Here is a 19845-nt window from a genome sequence, read left to right on the forward strand (position 1 = left end):
TAGTGTGTCGACCTCTGACATAGATCATGTTGTGATTCTTGGAGTTGCGCCATGAGTCTGGCTCTGGGTGACAACAGCTCCACTTAACTCAAACCTTTTAAAAGTGCTCCTGAATCATGAACACAGATTTCACAACCCTGCCATGATGAATGAATGGCAAATATCTAGCCACGGACTAGCAAAGCAGTTCCCTCTGACATCTAAGGCTACATCTGTAGTATTTCTCACGGTGTGTGTGCGTGTGTGTATGTGTGTGTCTATTTTGGATCTGAAAGTTGAACACAACAAGAGAATAAGTAATATCTTACCTGGAGACTGTGTGTGCATCATAGAGGGAGACTGGTTAACTGTGCTGTGATAAGATGTAGGGGGCGAAGTTAGAGGATAAGCGCCTGACGATCCTGGCTGCTTTGGAAATGGCTGAAAAGAAGAAAATTCCATGTTGGTAAAATGGCCAACCATGCAGATTATGTGAGTGTGGCTTTCCCCAATAAAGAGCTACAGTGTTAACATTTACACACATCACTGGTTACCAAATAGGAAAGGTGAGGTATGAAAATGCCCAAAATTCACATCAATAATGCAAGTTTTAAAAAACTTCCTTTCAAAATGTTTTAAAAATAGCAACATTCTCATTCCTGACCTTGCACTACCACTGCTTAGAGCCCCCAAGATGTTTTTTTGCTCATTTTATCGACCATATAACTGACTTACCTATATTATTTATCTACCATTTGACTGATTCTAAGATAAACTTTCCCCATATTTTAACATCTCTGAAATCAGTGTGTGTCTTCCAATTCATGGCACGTCGTAGTTGAAATGGCAGTGTTGTTTCGGGCAGTACATAAAAACAATGCATTTGGTGGAGTTTTAGAGTCAGTGAAATATGGTAGTTCAGCCTGATCTCTACTCACCTTCACCTTCATCTCTAGTAATGACAATGTAATTCTTCCTAGTCTATTTTTTTAACTTGAGGTATGAATCACATACAGTAAAGCACACGACTCTTAAATGTACAGTCTGATGAGTTTCTATAAATGTAACTGACACATAGATCAAGATACTGAAGGACATTACCAGAACCCCAGAGGCCTCCCTCACCCACCTTCCAAGTCTCTATCGCCTGCCTCGCCAAACTCTGACTTCCATCACTCAAGCTTGGTTTTGCCTGTTTTCTGCATCTCATATAAATACTGAATGTACTCATTAGTGTCTGGCTTCTTTTGTTCAACATTATGTCAGTGAAATTCATCATTTCGTTGCATGTAGCAATAGCTTTTTTCATTTCTGTAAAGTATTCCACTGTATGAATATATCCCAGTTTACTCACTCATTCTACTGTTGCCGGATATTTGGGTTGTTTACGATTTTTTGCATAAATAATGCTGCTATGAACATTCCTGTGTTTTTTGGCTGCATTTCTGTTGCATATATACCCAAAGTAGAACTGTTAAATCATAGGCATGCATAATGTCCAGCCTTAGCACTCTGGAATAATGCTAAACACCACTGCAAGGTAGCTGTACCATTTTACACACCTTCCAGTAGTAAAGGAGAGTTTCAGATGGTCCTAATACCAAATCTTGGCAAGGACTATCAATTTTTTTTTTCCTTAAAGACATTTCTGTGGGTATGGGGTATTATCTCACTGTGGCTTTAATGTATAATTCTGTGACGCCAGATGACACTGTTCACCTTTTCTGTGCTTACTGGCCATTTGGACATCATCTTTTGTGACCACATGGGTGATCACCTGACATTATTTTAAGTGCGGGAGTCTGAAGTTAATGCTGTTTCTGGTACTATTTACTTCCCATCACTAGAAGCCTCCTCCTGTCTCCCTCTGTCACTATTTCTTCATATGAATTTCTTGGGCATCTCGGGTCCACCAAGGACCTCCTTGCCTTTCAGCAAAGAAGCAGAGCCACCTATGGAACCTGTTAAGTAACACAAATATGACACCATTTGGAATGTCAGCTAGACATCACCTGTTGCTGGGGCGGTGGCTGGAGTTGTGAGATTAAAGAATCCATCATATCTCCTCCAATGGGAGAAGGGGGATTATCATCCTCATTTATAGACCTTCTTCGAGCATCCTGATTGCTGTCAACAAACATATTCAGGAATGTCTATGGATATAAACAGGTAAAATTTAGATTATTTTACCTAACTTTAGTAAGATATTCTTAATCACTGAGAATGTGTTAACAGAAACAAACATATTATGTCCATTATCTGAAATATAAGTTTGACACATGGCCACTATTGTTAGGCCAACCTAGAAGAGAGAGTGATCAATTCGCAGGAAGGGGGAAAATTGAGGAAAAGTTAAACACAACAATAAAAATAACATCTAAGTTAAAATGTTATTATGTGAGCAAAAAGTTGAAGAAAGAAGTTCACCCTGGCCAAAATATTTTCTTATTAATTTCTGAATCAAAAACGTGGAAAAGAATAAAAAGTTGTATGGTAGGCATATAAGTAACTTCAATGACTTGGAAAACGTCCTATTTAGTGAGAGTTCTCACTTTTTAAGCCAGAAAATATGAAAGAGGAAAACTGAATAAAGAAACTAAGCCACCTTTTCCCTTTTTATTTTATGTGACTTAATCTTAAACATCAAGAGGGGGACAGTCTTGTTTTATAGGTTATGTCATCTAAAATTAAGCAAGGCTACCAGAATTTGTGTCTCAAGAACAGATTCTCTCTTTTTTTTTTTTTTTTTTTTTTTTTTTGCCCAGCGGCCATGGCTCACGGGCCCAGCCGCTCCGCGGCATGTGGGATCTTCCCGGACCGGGGCACGAACCCGTGTCCCCTGCATCGGCAGGCGGACTCTCAACCACTGCGCCACCAGGGAAGCCCCTCTTTTCTTTTTAATATAAATTTCATTTATTTATGTATTTATTTTTGGCTGCGTCGGGTCTTTGTTGCTGCGTGCAGGCTTTCTCTAGTTGCGGTGAGTGGGGACTACTCTTCGTTGCGGTGCGCGGGCTCCTCATTGCGGTGGCTTCTCTTGTTGTGGAGCACAGGCTCTAGGTGCACAGGCTTCAGTAGTTGTGGCAAGTGAGCTCAGTAGTTGTGGGTTGCGGGCTTTAGAGTGCAGGCTCATTAGTTGTGGCGCATGGGCTTAGCTGCTCCACGGCATGTGGGATCTTCCTGGACCAGGGCTTGGACCCGTGTCCCCTGCATTGGCAGGCAGATTCTTAACCACTGCACCACCAGGGAAGTCCCAGATTCTCTTTAATACGCTCCACCTTCCCAATCTTCAAAAATATAGATTACAAGCTTATCAGAATTACTGAAAAGCTTTTAAAGGTACGAAGTCTGATTTCTAATTAAAGATAATAGATTATTCACAACACACATTTCATCTTCTCTCAACACCCCACTGAAGCTCCTAAAAAAACTTTTTTAAGCAGTAAGTCACAAAGACAAAAAGAATGGGATTAAGAGAGAAATAGCAATAAATTCTAGGAGGTTGCAGAGCAGATGGTTGAGTGGTAACTGAGCTATCTGATGTGAGGAAGTTTCTTCTTAAGCAAGCAGTGGGGAAAGCCAAGAAGCAAAGCTATTTCCATCCAGATCTCCAAGATACACAGGAACTGGCAGCATCAGATACCCCTGGAAATGGAAATGAAACAGGCTAAGAGCAGAGGACTGGGTGAAACGTCTTAAAGACAGCAGTGAAACCCTCCAGAGCCTCTGGCACTCCCACTGAGTTAGGCTGACCTTTACCACCCAGGTGGAAGGTCTCTGACTGGGGGCAGGGGGGGGACTCTAGGATCAATTGACAGCAGGGGTACCATACTAAAAATAGAGATTAAAGTTTACATACTGAATGCTGAGAATACTAGTTTCCTTCTCTTATTTGACTTGCCAAATATTGGGAGCCAGATGCACAACGGCTATGCAGAGTCTTGATACTCTTCTCTTGGTACTCACACTGGCCCAACAAAAAGACCTGAAGCTACTGACATTGGGAGTTACCCAATGAAATGGCCCAAGCAGATCATCCTGCAGTGAAGATTACAGTCAGCAAGTGTCACCTTTAAATAAAAGCACAGAGTTAAGAATCACTTAATATTTGAAAACTACTAATATGAAAGAGATGAAAACAAAAAAAGGTGGATGAAATGGAGATTATGTAGGAAGAGGTAAGAGAAGATAATGCAGCCATATAGAACAGGACGTCATAAAATGAACTTTCAGAATCAAAAAGAGCTCTCGGAAATTTTTTAAAAGACGGCAAAAAAAAAAAATTCTTGATGGAAATGAAAAATAGAAGGATTGGAGAAAAAACAAAAAAAGGAAATCTCCCAGAAACAAAGAGATAAAAAACAGAAAAGATAAGAAAATTAGAGGATAAGTCCAGGATGCCCAACTTCAGAATAGCAGGGGTAGCAGAAAGAGCTAACAGTGAACACAAAGGGAAAGACTCGAGGAAGAGCACAAGGAAATTCCCCACAACAAAAGGATGTAAGTTTCCAGACTGAAAGAGTCCACTTAGTCACATAAGGTTCAAGAACTGGAACAGGATGAAATGTCTCAATGGTCACAACAGAAGCTAGGGCACAATGGAGCAATGCCTTCAAAATTCTTACAGAAAATGACTGCAATCTAGAATTCTACACCTAGCCGCTCTCTCAACTAGATGACGCTAAACTAAAGATGCTTTCCGACATACAAGGTCTCAAATTAACCTCCCGTGTATCTTCTCCCAGGGAGCTACATAGGAAGTATTCCACCAAAACAATGAAGTTAAACCAAGAACAAGACGTGGGGTCCAAGCCACAGGGCATGCAACACGGGAGAGAAATGAAGGAATCTCCTGCTTCACCACCCTTCTGCAGATTCCTAAATCAAAACTGGGCAAAAGGTCTGGAGCGCTACCATTCCAGACTGGAGTTCAGAGGACTGTGGAAGTGATGTCTTCAAGATGAAACTGGTAAGGTATCTGATTTGTGAACGTACTGAGGGGAGAGTTACATATATGGGAGACTTTAAGGTTGAGTTAGTGATAAGTACAGAGAGAGCTAAGAAACAAAAAAGTTAATTAACAGTTCCCAGGAAAATAAATGCTGAGCAAGAAAGGAAAAGTAATCATAGTAAGCTTGGTAGAATAGTGTTAAATACTCATAATAATGTGAACACTGAAAAATTACCTAAATTGCTACCTAACCATGTCACAAGGTTGGAGGAAAGAAAGAAGATGAATCGGTACTGGGAGCAGCCTGAAAAGGGGAAGGGGCATATAAGAAAGAACTGAAAAAGAATTAAATCCTCATCTTCCATTCTGAGAGTTAGATAACGCCCTCAACTAAGAAGTCAGCAAAGAGCAATGAAAGCATGCTATTTAGAGGTAAGGATGTAAATACCAAGAGAATGAGCTATACTGTATTAAGAGTTGAAAACAGAGTAGGAAACTGGCAAGACTGGGACTAATTTTCAAAACAGGCCATTTGGAACTATTTGACTCTAAACTATAAGAACATACAACTGAGCTGTCATACCAAAATCTCCAGGGGTTGTGGCCCAAGACCCTACATTTTAAAACAAGTATCACAGCTGAACTGATGAACAGAGCTTTTCAATATTCACTGATAAAGACTACTTTTAAAGTTCCTTGAAGCTCCAAAGAGCAAATAGGACTCTCTTTAGTATCTTCACTCATTACACGGTAAGGAAATAAAAGGAAGGACATCTTATCATTTCATATACCTAGGCATAGCACTTTACCAGAAGTTCTAGCTCCTTCAGAATGAAGTTGCAGAGATGATGAATTAACATGGCTACTCATTAAATTTAAACAGGAATTTGTTGCTTTTCCCCCCCGCTTTTTCCCCCTCGAAGGAATTGTTTTAGAGATCACATTTATGTTTACTAATGCTGTAAACACTAAAGTCCATTACCTTGAGTCCTGGTGCAGGATAAAAACCTTCAACTAACTTGCTATTATCAAAAAGACTATAGGCCCCATCGCGTATTGCCACAACGCCTCGACTCCGGCAGTATATATCAATGCAATACATGTTCCTGAAGGCCAGTCTGATGTGGGTGGACGACTGCGGCAGGATGGAGAAGCACTGGTAGGCAGTGTTGGTTCTCTGGGTCAAGCCCAACATCGGCACAGTGGGCAGTTTGTTGATGGCATTCAATGGAGCCTGAGTATCAAACAGTACCTACAAGGAACAAATGCAGTGAGAGCATCCAGTTTCTGCTAAAACCTCAGAATTTTCAACGTAAAATCGTCACAAATGAGACAGTGTCCTTCAGGCACATTCCATAAAAACTTGCGTCGTTAAAGACAAATTAAGTCCACATGATTTTTTTAATTAAGGGTACTTTAATTAATTAATTTATTTATTTTTGGCTGTGTCGGGTCTTCGTTTCTGTGCAAGGGCTTTCTCTAGTTGTGGCAAGCGGGGGCCACTCTTCATCTCAGTATGCGGGCCTCCCACTGTCATGGCCTCTCTTGTTGCAGAGCACAGCCTCCAGCTGCGCAGGCTCAGTAGTTGTGGCTCACGGGCCCAGTTGCTCTGCGGCATGTGGGATCCTCCCAGACCAGGGCTCGAACCCGTGTCCCCTGCATTAGCAGGCAGATTCTCAACCACTGCGCCACCAGGGAAGCCCCCAAGTCCACATGATTTTTTGAGGAGTTTTACACGAGACACTAACACTGACTGAGTCTTATTTTTAAATAGAAAATGAACTTAATTACCTGTAATAACTGAACCACATTTGGTGTTTTGTTGAACATTTCTTGAAGCTGATGGAGAATAGTATTGTGACAGTTACTGCATCCTGAGTTTGGACCAACAGTTCCCAAAGAAATGTGAAATTTCTGATGTATGGAATTCCACTGGATACTAATCTAAATCAAAGAGATTACATGTTTCAGAAACCGAGAAAGGAACAGAGTCAATCAGAAGAAAAAATAATGTTTAAACAGTAAGGCAAAATGTCAAAGATCTAAATGCGGTCTTGTTTGGAAGCAACTCATAAGACCCTGTAAACTCCAGATGTGCTGTCCCTATGGACATTCACTGAGTATGTGTGTGTTAGACAGCCCACCTCTACTAAATAAAACAGAAAGAGAAGGTGCTAAAGAAAAAAATTTTGATTAAACTTTATTTGAAAATTGTCATTGTTTCTTATTTTTCCATTTTCTCTTGAACGGAATAAGAGTCACCCCCTAGGTGAGTACCGTATTAAAGGGAAAAGGAAGCCAGCCCCAACAGATGCCGCCTTCAGTTAACAGATTTTAAAACACTCAAGTAATTTCTGGTATTACTTTATGTGGAAGAGTCCACAAAAGAAGCTAGCTGGATGAATTTATATACTAAATTTCTAGGACTTTACATATGGGGTGGGGGAAAAAAAAAAGAAACTACAGATTATGGGGAATACCTTCAAGATTAATACAGGATCAGATAATATTAACAACCATGTGACTAAAAGCACAGACATACCACACTGTTCAAGACCATTCATACATAATCTTCATTACAGTAATCACGCTGCTAAGCAGATTTGAAATCAGTGAAGAAAAAAAACCCCATAAATACCAAAAGTATATTACCTTGCCCCAAACTCTTCAAGAATACACACTCCAAAGAGGGTATAGTTTTTGTTTTCAATTTTAAAGAGTTAAGCATTATATTTTTTATCAACAAAGTATTTAAAATTTACCATTTTATCCCTAGTTTTTACTTGAACCCTCAATTATTTCAGGAAAGTCTTCATAATTTTTGAATTCTTGAGTTTTTAAAGATATATGAGAGGAACTTTAGTTTTTTTGGGTTTTTTTGTGCACCCCAGCCCCCTACCCCGCCAAGTGGACACCCCGAGACCCCTGGAAACCCCTCTGACCTCCACTCACCGTTGCCAAAACGCCCCAATCCCCACAAACGGAGTGTTTAACCCGTCCAGGGAACCCCTGGAAGCCTACGCTTCGCACTCAGGCAATCCCCACCCCGTCTGAAGAGGTGGAGCCCCTCCCGGGGATTCCACCCCGAGTCCCCCACAGGAGTCATCTCCACCAGCCAGGCGGCTTCTCTGCCTCTTCCTCACAGCCGCCGCCGCCGCCGGGAACCCCCACAGCTCCTCCCGCTCCCGCCCCCCCCACCCCATCCCCGAGGAGCTTTAGTTTTAATTAATTCATAGACTTACTGAACTTCCCTTGGTGGTTCCATAACACAAGATAAGTTTTCGGTAATTATAAACACGAACTTCTGAAAAAATGTTTAGATGAGTGGGTATGTCTAAACAGAAAGAAAACAAAAAAGTTTAAGATTATACATATGAAATTTTAAAATATATATTTGAAAAAGAGGGCATCTTGGCAATAGTATATGCCTAGATAGAAAGGTCTCTGTATATATAACTTAGTTTAAAAAAAAAAAAAAGAAAGGAAAAAGGATAGTAACAGCATAAATAGGTAGTAGGGCTTCCCTGGTGGTGCAACAGTTAAGAATCCGCCTGCCAACGTAGGGGACACGGGTTCGAGCCCTGGTCCTGGAAGATCCCACATGCCGCGGAGCCACTAAGCCCATGCGCCACAACTACTGAGCCTGCGCTCTAGAGCCTGCGAGCCACAACTACTGAGCCTGCGCTCTAGAGCCTGCGAGCCACAACTACTGAGCCTGCACGCCTAGAGCCCGTGCTCCACAACAAGAGAAGCCACCGCAACGAGGAGCCCGCGCACTGCAACGAAGAGTAGCCCCCACTCGCCGCAACTAGAGAAAGCCCACGCACAGCAATGAAGACCCAACGCAGCCAAAAATAAATTTAAAAAAGGAAAAGAAAAATTTCTTAAAAAGAAAAGAAAAGCTGAAAGTAGTTCTAATAGTTGACTTAGTTGGTTGACAATAGTAATAATAAGAAATAAATAAATAGGTAGTAGGCTTCAATTTCCATTTCGACAAAAGGGGGCCAGGGCAGGGGCAGAGATGTACTGAAGCAGTATAGCATAGTGGTTTATGGGTTCCAATTCCAGCTCTGCCCTTTGCTAGCTACTTGAACTTCAGCAAGTTTCTTAAGTCTCTGTGACTTGTTTCCTTCATTTGCGAAATGAGGGATGATAAATTACCTCATAGGGTGACTGTGAGGAGTGAATGAGTTAATACAAGCGTTTATTACATTGTGTGGCACACAGTAAACTCTCAATAAGCACTATTATTATAATCTGGTATACCTGTGTGTTAAAATTTCTCAATATATACGAATCATCACAGTGGCTGTCTCTGGGGGATAGACTGACGATTTTTTTTTTTTTTACAATGTGCATGTTTCACTTCCTCAGTTAAAAAAGGCGGTGGTGCGGTGGGGGATGCTTCCCCCCTCCCTCCGCACCAAAGGAAGATTATCATTTGTACCTGGTAGAGAACGTGCAAATTCCAACACACACTCATATAATCGTGCAATGCTATTCCAGTCATTAAGGAACATTTCAACCACTTTTCTACCACCAACAGGTTCAGACAACAGGTTTTCATATGTCAGATAAACATGCCGGGATGGTCCTACAGATTAAAAGAAAAGATTAACAGTAATCAATACAAAAAACAATCCAGAAATATGCAAAGACAAAGTGTGTGAAGCATCTCACCTTGCTCCCTGGTAGAAGTGCCATTAAGTGGACAATTTGCAAACACTAACTCTGCCACCCAGGTGCGGTTATTTCTGCCTTGTAATCGGAAAGTGCAATCGAGAAGGGAGCGGTCCAGAGCCTTTTGGGTTTCCTCATTTACACCCTTACAGGGAGGAATTCTGGTGACGAAAGACAGCATATGAAGTGTATTTCATATCACAGAAAGACAAAAGCACAATCTACACAATGACAGGCAGAGTATCATATTAGAGCTTTGGTTCAAAGTCCACTACTAGGCACCTTCTGCAAGAGAAGGAAACAATTCACAGCAGTTAATAGCATTTAACCCACTTCCATTCATATCAATAAGGATTAGGACTCTCATTTTAACAGTGATGCTCGCCTTCATCCTTTTAATCTTGTTACTAGAAAAGACCACAATTTCTCAGAAAATCAACGATACTGGCTTTCTATGAAATCTACCTAGAACATCCTCAAGGAAAAGCTAAGGAGAACAAAATATTTTTAAGACCACTCCTTGAAGTCAGGATGACACAGTGAAAAGAACAAGGGCTTTGGATTAAGGGACCTGCATTCTAATTCTGACTCAGCCACATTCAACCTCTCTGAATTGCAGTTTCGCAACTATAAAATGGAGATAATTACCTTATGGGTCTCTGATTTTAAAACATGACAAAACATATATATAAAGTACTTATGGTGGCTGATACAGCAGGTATTCATATATGTTAGTTTCTCCTTGCAGTAAAACCAAGTCTTGATCACTGACTGCCATGACAAAATTTCTGGTTCGTTATCTCCCCCCACCTTCTCCCCTCCTCCTCTGTAGAGGTAACTCCCTGTGATGGAGCTACACATGTATCGACTCATTTAACATACATACTGTCACTTATATATACCACATATACAAGAGGAATGTATTAGCTTCGGTGTCTTAAAATACCCATCTCTTGCAACTTTATGAACTATCTTATTTGTCATAAAACATGATGAGGTAATATATTTTGGCTGTTTTTTCAGTAATGGATAAAATAATGAGATAATATTTAATTACACATTATCCTTTAACTCACAGGGAAGGTGAGTTAATTATCAGACTTGGTATAATAATTATCAAAATCTAAGCAGAAAACAACAAATATAACTAGAAATATGGAATTTTGGTTCAGGCCTCTTATTCAGATATAACACCTAGACCAGGGTTTCTCAGGGTCGGCAATATTGACACCCTGGGCTGCAGAATTCTTTGCTGTGGAGGGCTATCCTGTACAGGTTATCCTACCTTGGCCTCTACCTACCAGCTGGCAGCAGCACCTCCCACCCCTTCTTCTCAGTTAATGAGAACCAAAAATATCTCCAAACATTGCTCAATGTTCCCTGGCAGGGAACACTGCCCTGAGGTTGAGAACCACTGACCTAGAATAAACAATTTAAGAGAGAAAAGAGAGACAGAAATTGTATATGGTAAAAAATAAAATCTGTAGGGGGAAAGAAAGCTATCCAGGTTGCATAAAAATAGAATTAATGTACTGAAATTTTCTCAGTTAATTAAAAATTCCACCACAGCTTGTTTTAAATGTATAGGTTTGGGCTTCCCTGGTGGCGCAGTGGTTGAGAGTCCGCCTGCCGATGCAGGGGACACGGGTTCGTGCCCCAGTATGGGAAGATCCCAAGTGCCGCGGAGCGGCTGGGCCCGTGAGCCATGGCCGCTGAGCCTGCGCGTCCGGAGCCTGTGCTCCGCAACGGGAGAGGCCACAACAGTGAGAGGCCCGCGTACCGCAAAAAAAAAAGTACAGGTTTTAAAGTTTTTTTCAAAAGTTAATATTTCATACTACATACTTGTTATCACTCACTACCAAGAAGATTCTGTCCAACATTATTTGGGGTAGTTATTACAGAAATCGCATACACTGCACATATGCTTTCAACTTCGGGTATACTGAGGACTTCTGCCTGCCCTTACCCCTCAAAATGTACCTCTAACCCACAGTAGTTATAAAGCAGCCAATTCAGATAGATTTTTTAAATCCTGATTTTGAAAATATAAATGCAGTACATTATCCTTCTTTCACATAAAATAGGTATTTCATGAAATCCATCTGGTTAGAAAATGAACACATAGAAGTCAGCATGTTTTGAAGTAAGAATTAGGTAAGACTCCTTCCAATTTATGTTCTCAGGGACAACACGACCCTGAAAATGCATTCTATGTCACTTTCTTAATCTGTGATACCGATATAATTGGCTTTATTTCAAGGAACCTGCAAAATATCTACTTGCTTTTAAGGTTATACATGTAACAGAGAGAAATAACAATAACTTTAATCCTCCCTGCATGATCATGTGAGGTGGGGGAAAAAAAAAAAAAAACAAGTTCCCCCAAAAGGAAACCTGACAAAAATCATTACAAACACAAAATACTATTATTCAATATATTTGCCAAAACTTAAGAACCGAGGAAGATGTTCCCCGGACAATGGATTTAACATATCTGAAAATTTCTATCATTTCAAAAAAGTTTTTTTATCTAAACAGCTACTCCTGACTGATTTTTCTCCTGTAATTCTGAATACTGAACAAATTTAGAAAGTAAGCTCTGGTCTTCTAGGGCAGATGTGTATCAGCACTGCTCCTTCTCCGCCATCACGTGCTGCGTGTCAGTTTCGTTCTGAGGGATTTTACAAACATCAGTAACCACATTATGTCCCCACAGTGCAAAAGTGGGGAGGAAGATCACTGAAAGTGCTAGTAAAAGCAGCACAATTGCACCTACAAGGAAAGTGGGGTGGATTTTATATAGATTGCACGTGCATATGCAGAAGGACTCAGTCGCATAACTGACAAGCCGAGTCACACAACTTGCAAAAAAGAGCTGGGCCTGTGCATTACTTGCATAAGTTACCAGAGGCAAACGAATCACGAGATGAAAAAACCTTGTGGGCGTGGCTGGAGGACCAGCACCACTGCCCATTACTGTAATGTTAGTTCAGGAGAGGGCGGAAAGTTTGCTTAAGAGCTCAAAACAAGGCACTGCGAGCATGCTGCTCTCGAGACTGTGTCATCTGAGCGGTGGGATCAAGGCTCTTGAGTTTGCACAAGGCAACAGGCCCACGAACCAGAGCAGTCTAAAGTGTTTACCATATTTTCAGAGATACAGCAAGGAGGCCTGCTCAACAGATTTTCAAGGAGATAAGCTGAACAAGAACAGAACATATTTTTTAGCAAAGAGGAGAAAACTATGCTCAATTTTAAAGCTTTGAAGTCATACTCCCACCTAATATGAATGTACCTAGGACAAAATGCTTAAAAGAAGAGTTTCTGAAGATTAAATGAATTAGAGCAATTACTTACTAATTATAATTAGATCTATCCCAGATTTTAATTTAATAAAATCATATTTAGACATTTATTATTTTTTCCTTCCCCCGATAACAGACAGCTTGTACCAAACAGATCTCTTTATCCATTTCTATATATTTTCCTTTTAAGTTTCAAATAAAGAAAACAATAGCCAGGATATAGTAAAGACTTTCCCAAAAATCACTGTAAAATGAAGATTAAAAAATATGAAGTGCTTCCGCTCCAGGTAAGGACTATAATGAATTCTCGAGTTCAAGAATAAAGGGGACTGAAATTTCTTTTGTAAAAATGCCGAGAGCAAGATATTTTAAGATTCTTGCAAAACATGAAAAACATAACTAAGAGAATAGAACACAAATGTTATCATCTATTAATCTACAGTTGTCAAAAAGAGTAAAAAAAAGAAAAAAACCCTATACTTTAGGCAGAAGTAATATAAAACCAAAGGCAAATTAATTAAAAGTTTTACATTTTCCTTTTGATGTCTATTCTAAGACCAGCTCTCTCCCCAGAAAGCTTTTTGTGGAGATGGCATTAAGGTAACCAGGCAGGGCAGCTATTCTAGTTCTTCAACTCTTTATCTAACGTGAGCACCATGACACATGGGTGGAGTGCACGCTATCTGCGAGTCCTTCCCACCTTCCACAGGGCAAATTGATTCCCAAGTAACAAAAATTAAAGCCCCGCTGGCTCAAACTGCAGAGCCGCCATGTCTTGGCAGACAGGAATTCAATAAATAAAAATTGCTTCTATGATTTATATTATTAAGCAATGTCTAATAAACAATACAAAGGTCCAAAAAAGAAAACTGCTTTGTACACCAAAAAGGGTGATCTCTTAAATGGCATTCTGGCTTTGCAAGTCCATCCTGGTCACCTTATAAATCACACACGCTGCCTTAGTTTTCCCTCTAAGCATCCTTTGGCCCCCTTGTCCTCTACCCGTTTAGAACCAAGCCCTCTGCCCATCTCCCGCCGCGTGCTCTTTCCTGGTGATCTAAGTTACTATCCCAGCTCAATTACTTTCACCTTGGTACTGACTCATTTACTTCTCCTGCCCAGACCAGTCACCTGGGCTTGAGACACAACCCTGCCTGCCCAAAGGGATGTCTAGGCACCTCAAACTTAGCAAAGCCCCTTCAAACTCACATCTTCGGTCCCGTCTCAGAAAACATCACTGTCATCCATCATTTGCCCAAGATAAAACTAAGCGTTATCTTTGCCACCTTCTCTTCTTTCTCACCTTCGACATCAATCTAATCACCAACCCCTTAAGATTTCATCCCCTAAGACCTTACGGAACTTTCCCTGGTCCACGCTACTAAGAACTCTGGTGTGAAACATTTCAGCAACTAGTTTTGCTACTTCAGTCTTGCTCCCCTATCAGGGTGAGCTTTCAAAAACACCTATGTAATGATGCCAGTTTCTGCTTAAAATCATCTGATGGCGTCTTACTGCCATTGTGGTAAAGTCTAAATTCCTCAAGGACACTTACAAAGACCCTACAGGATCTGACCCCTTCCTGCTTACGTCTCTAGGTTCATCTCTCCTAACTCCTGCCACGCCCAACTTCCTTCAGTTCCAGGATGCCGAGCTTTCTCTTCCCTCTAAGCCTCCATTTTCGCAGTTATTCCTTCTGGTTAGGGGTGCCCACTCCCATTCTAGCTCCCTTTCCTCTGGCTAATTCTCACCTCTCCTCCAGCCGACGTACAACTGGTACTTCTTCAGGGATACCCTTCCTGACTTCTGAACTGGCCCAGATCCCCCTGCTACGTGAACCCACAGCATCCTGAAGGGCCCTTTCAGAATTCAAGGCTGACACATACTCACACTCAGTAAACACCTGTTGAATGAATGAAAGATAAGCCAGAGGAAAGACATCCTAAAATACCAAGGGCTGCTGGATCTCCACTTGGCAGGTGAAAGAGAATGCTCCCCCAGACCACAGTAATTCCATGCAGAAATCTGTGACATCCGCAGGTTCTGAACTCGGCTTTATGCTGACTCACGGAAGGAGAGGGGCAGCACTGGTAGTGTGGCTGCAGTGTGTGGCACCAAGTCAGACACGTGACAGGGACTTACTTCAATAAGCGAATCGCATGACTGAAGCCATCACCTTCCATTTGCACTCCTTGATGTGGAATCTCCAGATTTGACAGCTGAAAAGAGAAAAGCACAGTTATGTCAGACCACCAATTTTACAAAGGAAACTACCTTTTCTAAGTACTACTGTCTCTATTCTCGTGGCATCTGTACTAGGGTCACTCTGTCCCAAAGTGACAACGTATTAGGCATGAGCATTGTGCCTCCATCCGATTTCCTGGGAAACCAAATAAGACTGGTTTTCTTGTGTGATTCAATTATGTTTGTTTGAAAACAAAGTTCGAGTCATAGCCACATCTCATTTTTAATCACAAACAATATTTTTCCGTTTACAACTTTTCTGGAATACATTTTTATTTTTAACAACTATTTCCTCTGTGAAACCCAAGAAGAGAAGATTTCCACTTTATGCATTTACCCAGTGAGATATCATTCCCAATTGGAGGATTCAGTAAATGAGTTAAAAAGATAAATGCAGGGATAGTGCCTGAGACCTTATCAGTGGAACTACAGGTTATTTGGGTAGGCCAGGAAGTCATCTGATCTAGCAAAGAAATGCTTGCCTTCAGCACACATTCCCAGGTCTTCTCTGACAGAGTATTTATTTATTTATACCCACCCTGTTCCAGAAAGGATTTAAGGCAGCCCTAAGCATTTCACTGAGCCCTGCTCTTTGGGCCTGGGAAGAGCAGAGGTTTAGGAAAATAGCTGCTGACCAAATAGGCAGTAGGGGTCCAGATTCAAAAGGAAGCAAAGTGTGGGAGGGCTTCTCTTCTATGGATCAGAAATATAAACATTCCTGGTAAGACTAGATTTAGTTATTCACATCTCAATATAAATTACCTTAAGCAGAAAATGTGCTTGCTTTTACCTTTAACATGTCTTTTTCATTGAGAGAAGAAAAAGTTAAGTTTTTAAGAGCTTGACTGAGTTCAGTAGACTACTACAGAATGTTACATGGCCTATGTGTGTAACAGGTATAGGAGCACAGAGAAGGGGGACAGAGGCCATATGTCTACAGGTGTCTATAGGGACACTACGAAGACACAAGTTTTTGCGACTTCTAGCCTGTGGGTAATGGGGAAGACAGCAGACAATGAATGAGGCATTACACTGCCCCTGGGCATCATGTAGCCTCCCTTCCCACTGCAAGGGAGTAACTGAATGACATTCATGTAACCAATCCACATGGCACGATGAAAGAGCCCAACAACACAGTTAAGTAGATACAAGCACGGACACTGCACAGTTTTGGAGCTTCGGCCAGTTCCCAGACAAGAGGCCATCCGTCAAGCTCACAGTTCTAGGAACGGGGACATCGTGGACATAAGTATCTACTTTAGCCTATTTCTGGGCTTGGATTTTCTGGGCTACTGCTGCTCCTCACAATTTCACACCTTATTCTCGGCCGTCAGATCCCAAAACCCTATAAAGCAGCGGTTGGCATACAACAGCTCATGGGCCAAATCCAGCCACTGCCTGTTTTGGTAAATAGTTTTGCTGGAACATAGCCACACTCATTTGTTTAAATATCAACTATGGCTGGCTCACACTACAACAGCAGATTTGAAAAGCTGTAATAAAAGACTATGGCCCACAAAGGCCTAAAATATTTACCACCTGGCCCTTTATAGAAAAAGTCTGTTGATTCCTGCTCTAAAGAATCAAAATGTTTTCCACAAGTCTTCCCAAGACTATCATCATCAGCCCAACTGAAATAATCCACTTCCATGTTTCTAGGCCTCTTCTTCATTCCCAATAATTTACAGAGGGGAGGAGTCTTACAGAAAGTAAAACTTTAAACTAGAGGGAAATAATTAAGGTTTTGATGTATTACTTTTAAGGGCTGCCAATCCTTGGCCAAAGCCCTTTTTGGAAATACAAAAATGCAGGTTCTGTTACCTCCCTTTACTTTCATGTTTGGGGATCATGCTGGATATCCGATTGTGTACTCTTGAAAGACACTAACTCTGCATAAGTCTATTGCTTCTTCCACAGGAAAAAAGTAAAAATTTAGTTTAATATTCTTTCTGACCTGCTTCTCAGAAAGGAACCCAATTTTATTAGTAAGCAATATGTACAGCTTCACCCACTGAAAAATGAGCCACCCCTTTATCCACTACCCATCTCTAAAAGGGTAAATAATGCTTCTAAGAGGTATACAAGTAAGAGGTTAATTCTCAAAAGTTATCCTTTTTCTTTTTTTTTTTAAACTAGGAAGAATTTACTTTCCATTTCCACAAAGCACAGAAGGCCCACAATTTGGAACCAGAGAGATGAAATAATTTAAGTCATGTTTTACATGTATACCACGAGATGCTGTGATTTCAACCCCACCCCTCCCAAAATATACAAGTGATCACAACCATCTGGTTCTCCTAATGGAATTCATGTAGCTTTAGCAAGGCATTTAAAAATTAGAGTACCCCAAATTACCTCCAACCGAAGTCCTACAAATGGCATATTTGTATCACACATAGCGACAAAGTGAGCTAGAACTTTATTGAAGGCACACATTTCTCCTGATCGTTTGGTTTTCTTGGGTTCTACTGGACACAGATCATCAGACAACTAGAATTTAAGTAAAGAACGCAAGTGGGTAAAAAAAGTACAGGTGATGCAATTAGTTAAGGCAGTTGTACTACTATAACAAAAGTCAAGGTTAACCAAAACAAATGTTAATTCATTCAACAAATATTTACTGAGCAAATATTGACCTAAACGCTGGAAATTTAGTAGTAAATATTATGTATTTAACAAGCTGTCTTTTGGAAAATGGTATATAATTGTTAATTAAGAGAGAAACATTTGCAAGAATACGTAGACATTTGTTACCTAAACCTTATTGCTGCTCAGTCTCTTAAAAACCATACCAAATTCTTTCCCATTTAAAAATGGTTAAAGAGCACAGCAAAGCTCATACACGCAAACGCTGTGCTCATTTCTGTATGTGATCATACCTTGCGCTTGGTACTGCTTCTAGGCTGCTTCCCATTTTTTGTACGATAAACTAATTCCTGGATGTCTTCCTTGAACTGCTGCAGCAGGAGGGCCATGACAGGGCTGTCTTCACGATCTGCAGCATTCACAGACATGAAGTAGTACTTGTATGACAGCTGTGTGGGTTTACTGGGAACTTCCAACATCTCCACAACCTAAAAAGGCCCCAAATCAGAAATGAGACTCAGAGACATAACTGATAAGTGTTGGATATTTTCCTCCTTACGTCAAGTAGGGCTCAGAATTATATACCTAATGTGGATGGCTTTTTTCTTTAAACAAGGACAAATCAGTCGTGATCTCAAAAAAAAAAAAAGGCACTGCAATTAAATATGTAATTTGTTTTCTAAAAAAATAGATCAGGCTAAAGAACAATGATAAAAGTAAATGCAACCATAAACTAGAGCAAATGGAACATTTAGACTATCAGCATTAGGTGTTCTTGAATTCATACCTTAGCTTATAAATTGAAAACATTTTCCGCTTAAGTCCAGCAGGTCTTCTAGATTTTCTAGAATGGTATCTATTTTAAATTGCCCTGCTGTCTCTCTTAACCAATGAAAACAACCTAAGAATTCCACTATTATGGCAGAGGAAAAATGACAACTACCTCTCATACTTGGAAGCATATAAAAATAAACTCTGATTTTTCAACTGAAATATACAGTCACCGTGAGGATAATAACATCAACAGTAGTTAACACTGATATAGAGCTTACTGTGTGCCACGTACTGTCCTAAATACTTGATAGATGTTAACACATTTAATCCTCCTAAAAACTCTATGAAGTAGGGATTCTTATCTTCATTTTTCTGATAAAGAAACTGAGGCACAAAAAAGTTAGGTTAATTGCCCAAGGTCTCAGAGCTGAGAAGTGATACGTTTTGATCCTAGAAGTCTGGATCCAGAGACCTTGCCCTTACTCACTATAACAGCTTACTATTTTCAAGGTCTACCTAAAATTTAAGAAAAGTCCCCTAAATACTTTAAGAAGTGAGAGAAATGAATGCCACTGGACAAGGCTCTTGAACAACACATACTTTTATGTCTCTGTTCCTGCCTCCCTTCTCTCCACCTCCTCCTCCCCACACACTCGCTTCAGGAAATTGTTTGGTCAACACGTAAGCATAAACGCTGAGGCACCTGAGGAAATGGAAGGATTAAAAGTAAAATGGAACTTCACTAAAGCTATACGGATGGCAAATCAGCACATGAAATGATATTCAACATCATCAGCCATCAGGGCAGCATAAATTAAGACTACAATAAGATACCACTACACATCTATCAGAATGGATAACTTTTTTTTAAAGAAATTACTGTTGTGGTTTATGGGTTTTTAAAAATTATTAAGTTATTTATTTATTTTTGGCTGCATTGCGTCTTCGTTGCTGCACGCAGGCTTTCTCTAGCTGTGGCGAGCGGGGGCTTCTCTTCGTTGTGGTGTGCGGGCTTCTCATTGCGGTGGCTTCTCTTGCTGTGGACCACGGGCTCCAGCAGTTATGGCACGCAGGCTCAGTAGCCGTGGCTCACGGGCTCTAGAGCGCAGGCTCAGCAGTTGTGGCGCACGGGCTTAGTTGCTCCGCAGCATGTGGGATCCTCCCAGACCAGGGCTCGAACCTGTGTCCCCTGCGTTGGCAGGTGGACTCTTAACCACTGAGCCACCAGGGAAGTCCCGAATAGCTAACTTTTTTTAAAAAAATCACAATACCAAGCGCTGGCAAGAATTGCAGAGCAACTAGAACTCTCATGTATTGCTGGCAGGGAAG

The 19845-nt window shown here is 40.8% G+C and overlaps 1 protein-coding gene across 1 annotated transcript in view; it reads right to left on the minus strand.

Moving 5' to 3' along the window:
* The window catches only part of MED14 (mediator complex subunit 14), a gene marked incomplete at its 5' end in the record, with an annotated part of 75018 nt that overhangs the window by 17789 nt on the left and 37384 nt on the right, over window positions 1–19845 (minus strand). Inside the window, 10 exons of the mRNA XM_007451987.1 lie at window positions 309–420; window positions 1992–2132; window positions 5913–6182; window positions 6722–6874; window positions 8173–8264; window positions 9378–9524; window positions 9611–9771; window positions 15055–15131; window positions 17512–17646; window positions 18036–18230. Coding sequence (XP_007452049.1) covers window positions 309–420; window positions 1992–2132; window positions 5913–6182; window positions 6722–6874; window positions 8173–8264; window positions 9378–9524; window positions 9611–9771; window positions 15055–15131; window positions 17512–17646; window positions 18036–18230 — 1483 coding nt within the window. The remainder of the gene's footprint in view (window positions 1–308; window positions 421–1991; window positions 2133–5912; window positions 6183–6721; window positions 6875–8172; window positions 8265–9377; window positions 9525–9610; window positions 9772–15054; window positions 15132–17511; window positions 17647–18035; window positions 18231–19845) is intronic.

Source organism: Lipotes vexillifer, unplaced genomic scaffold (genome assembly GCF_000442215.2).
Source record: "Lipotes vexillifer unplaced genomic scaffold, Lipotes_vexillifer_v1.1 scaffold847, whole genome shotgun sequence".
NCBI classification, from domain to species: Eukaryota; Metazoa; Chordata; class Mammalia; order Artiodactyla; family Lipotidae; genus Lipotes; species Lipotes vexillifer.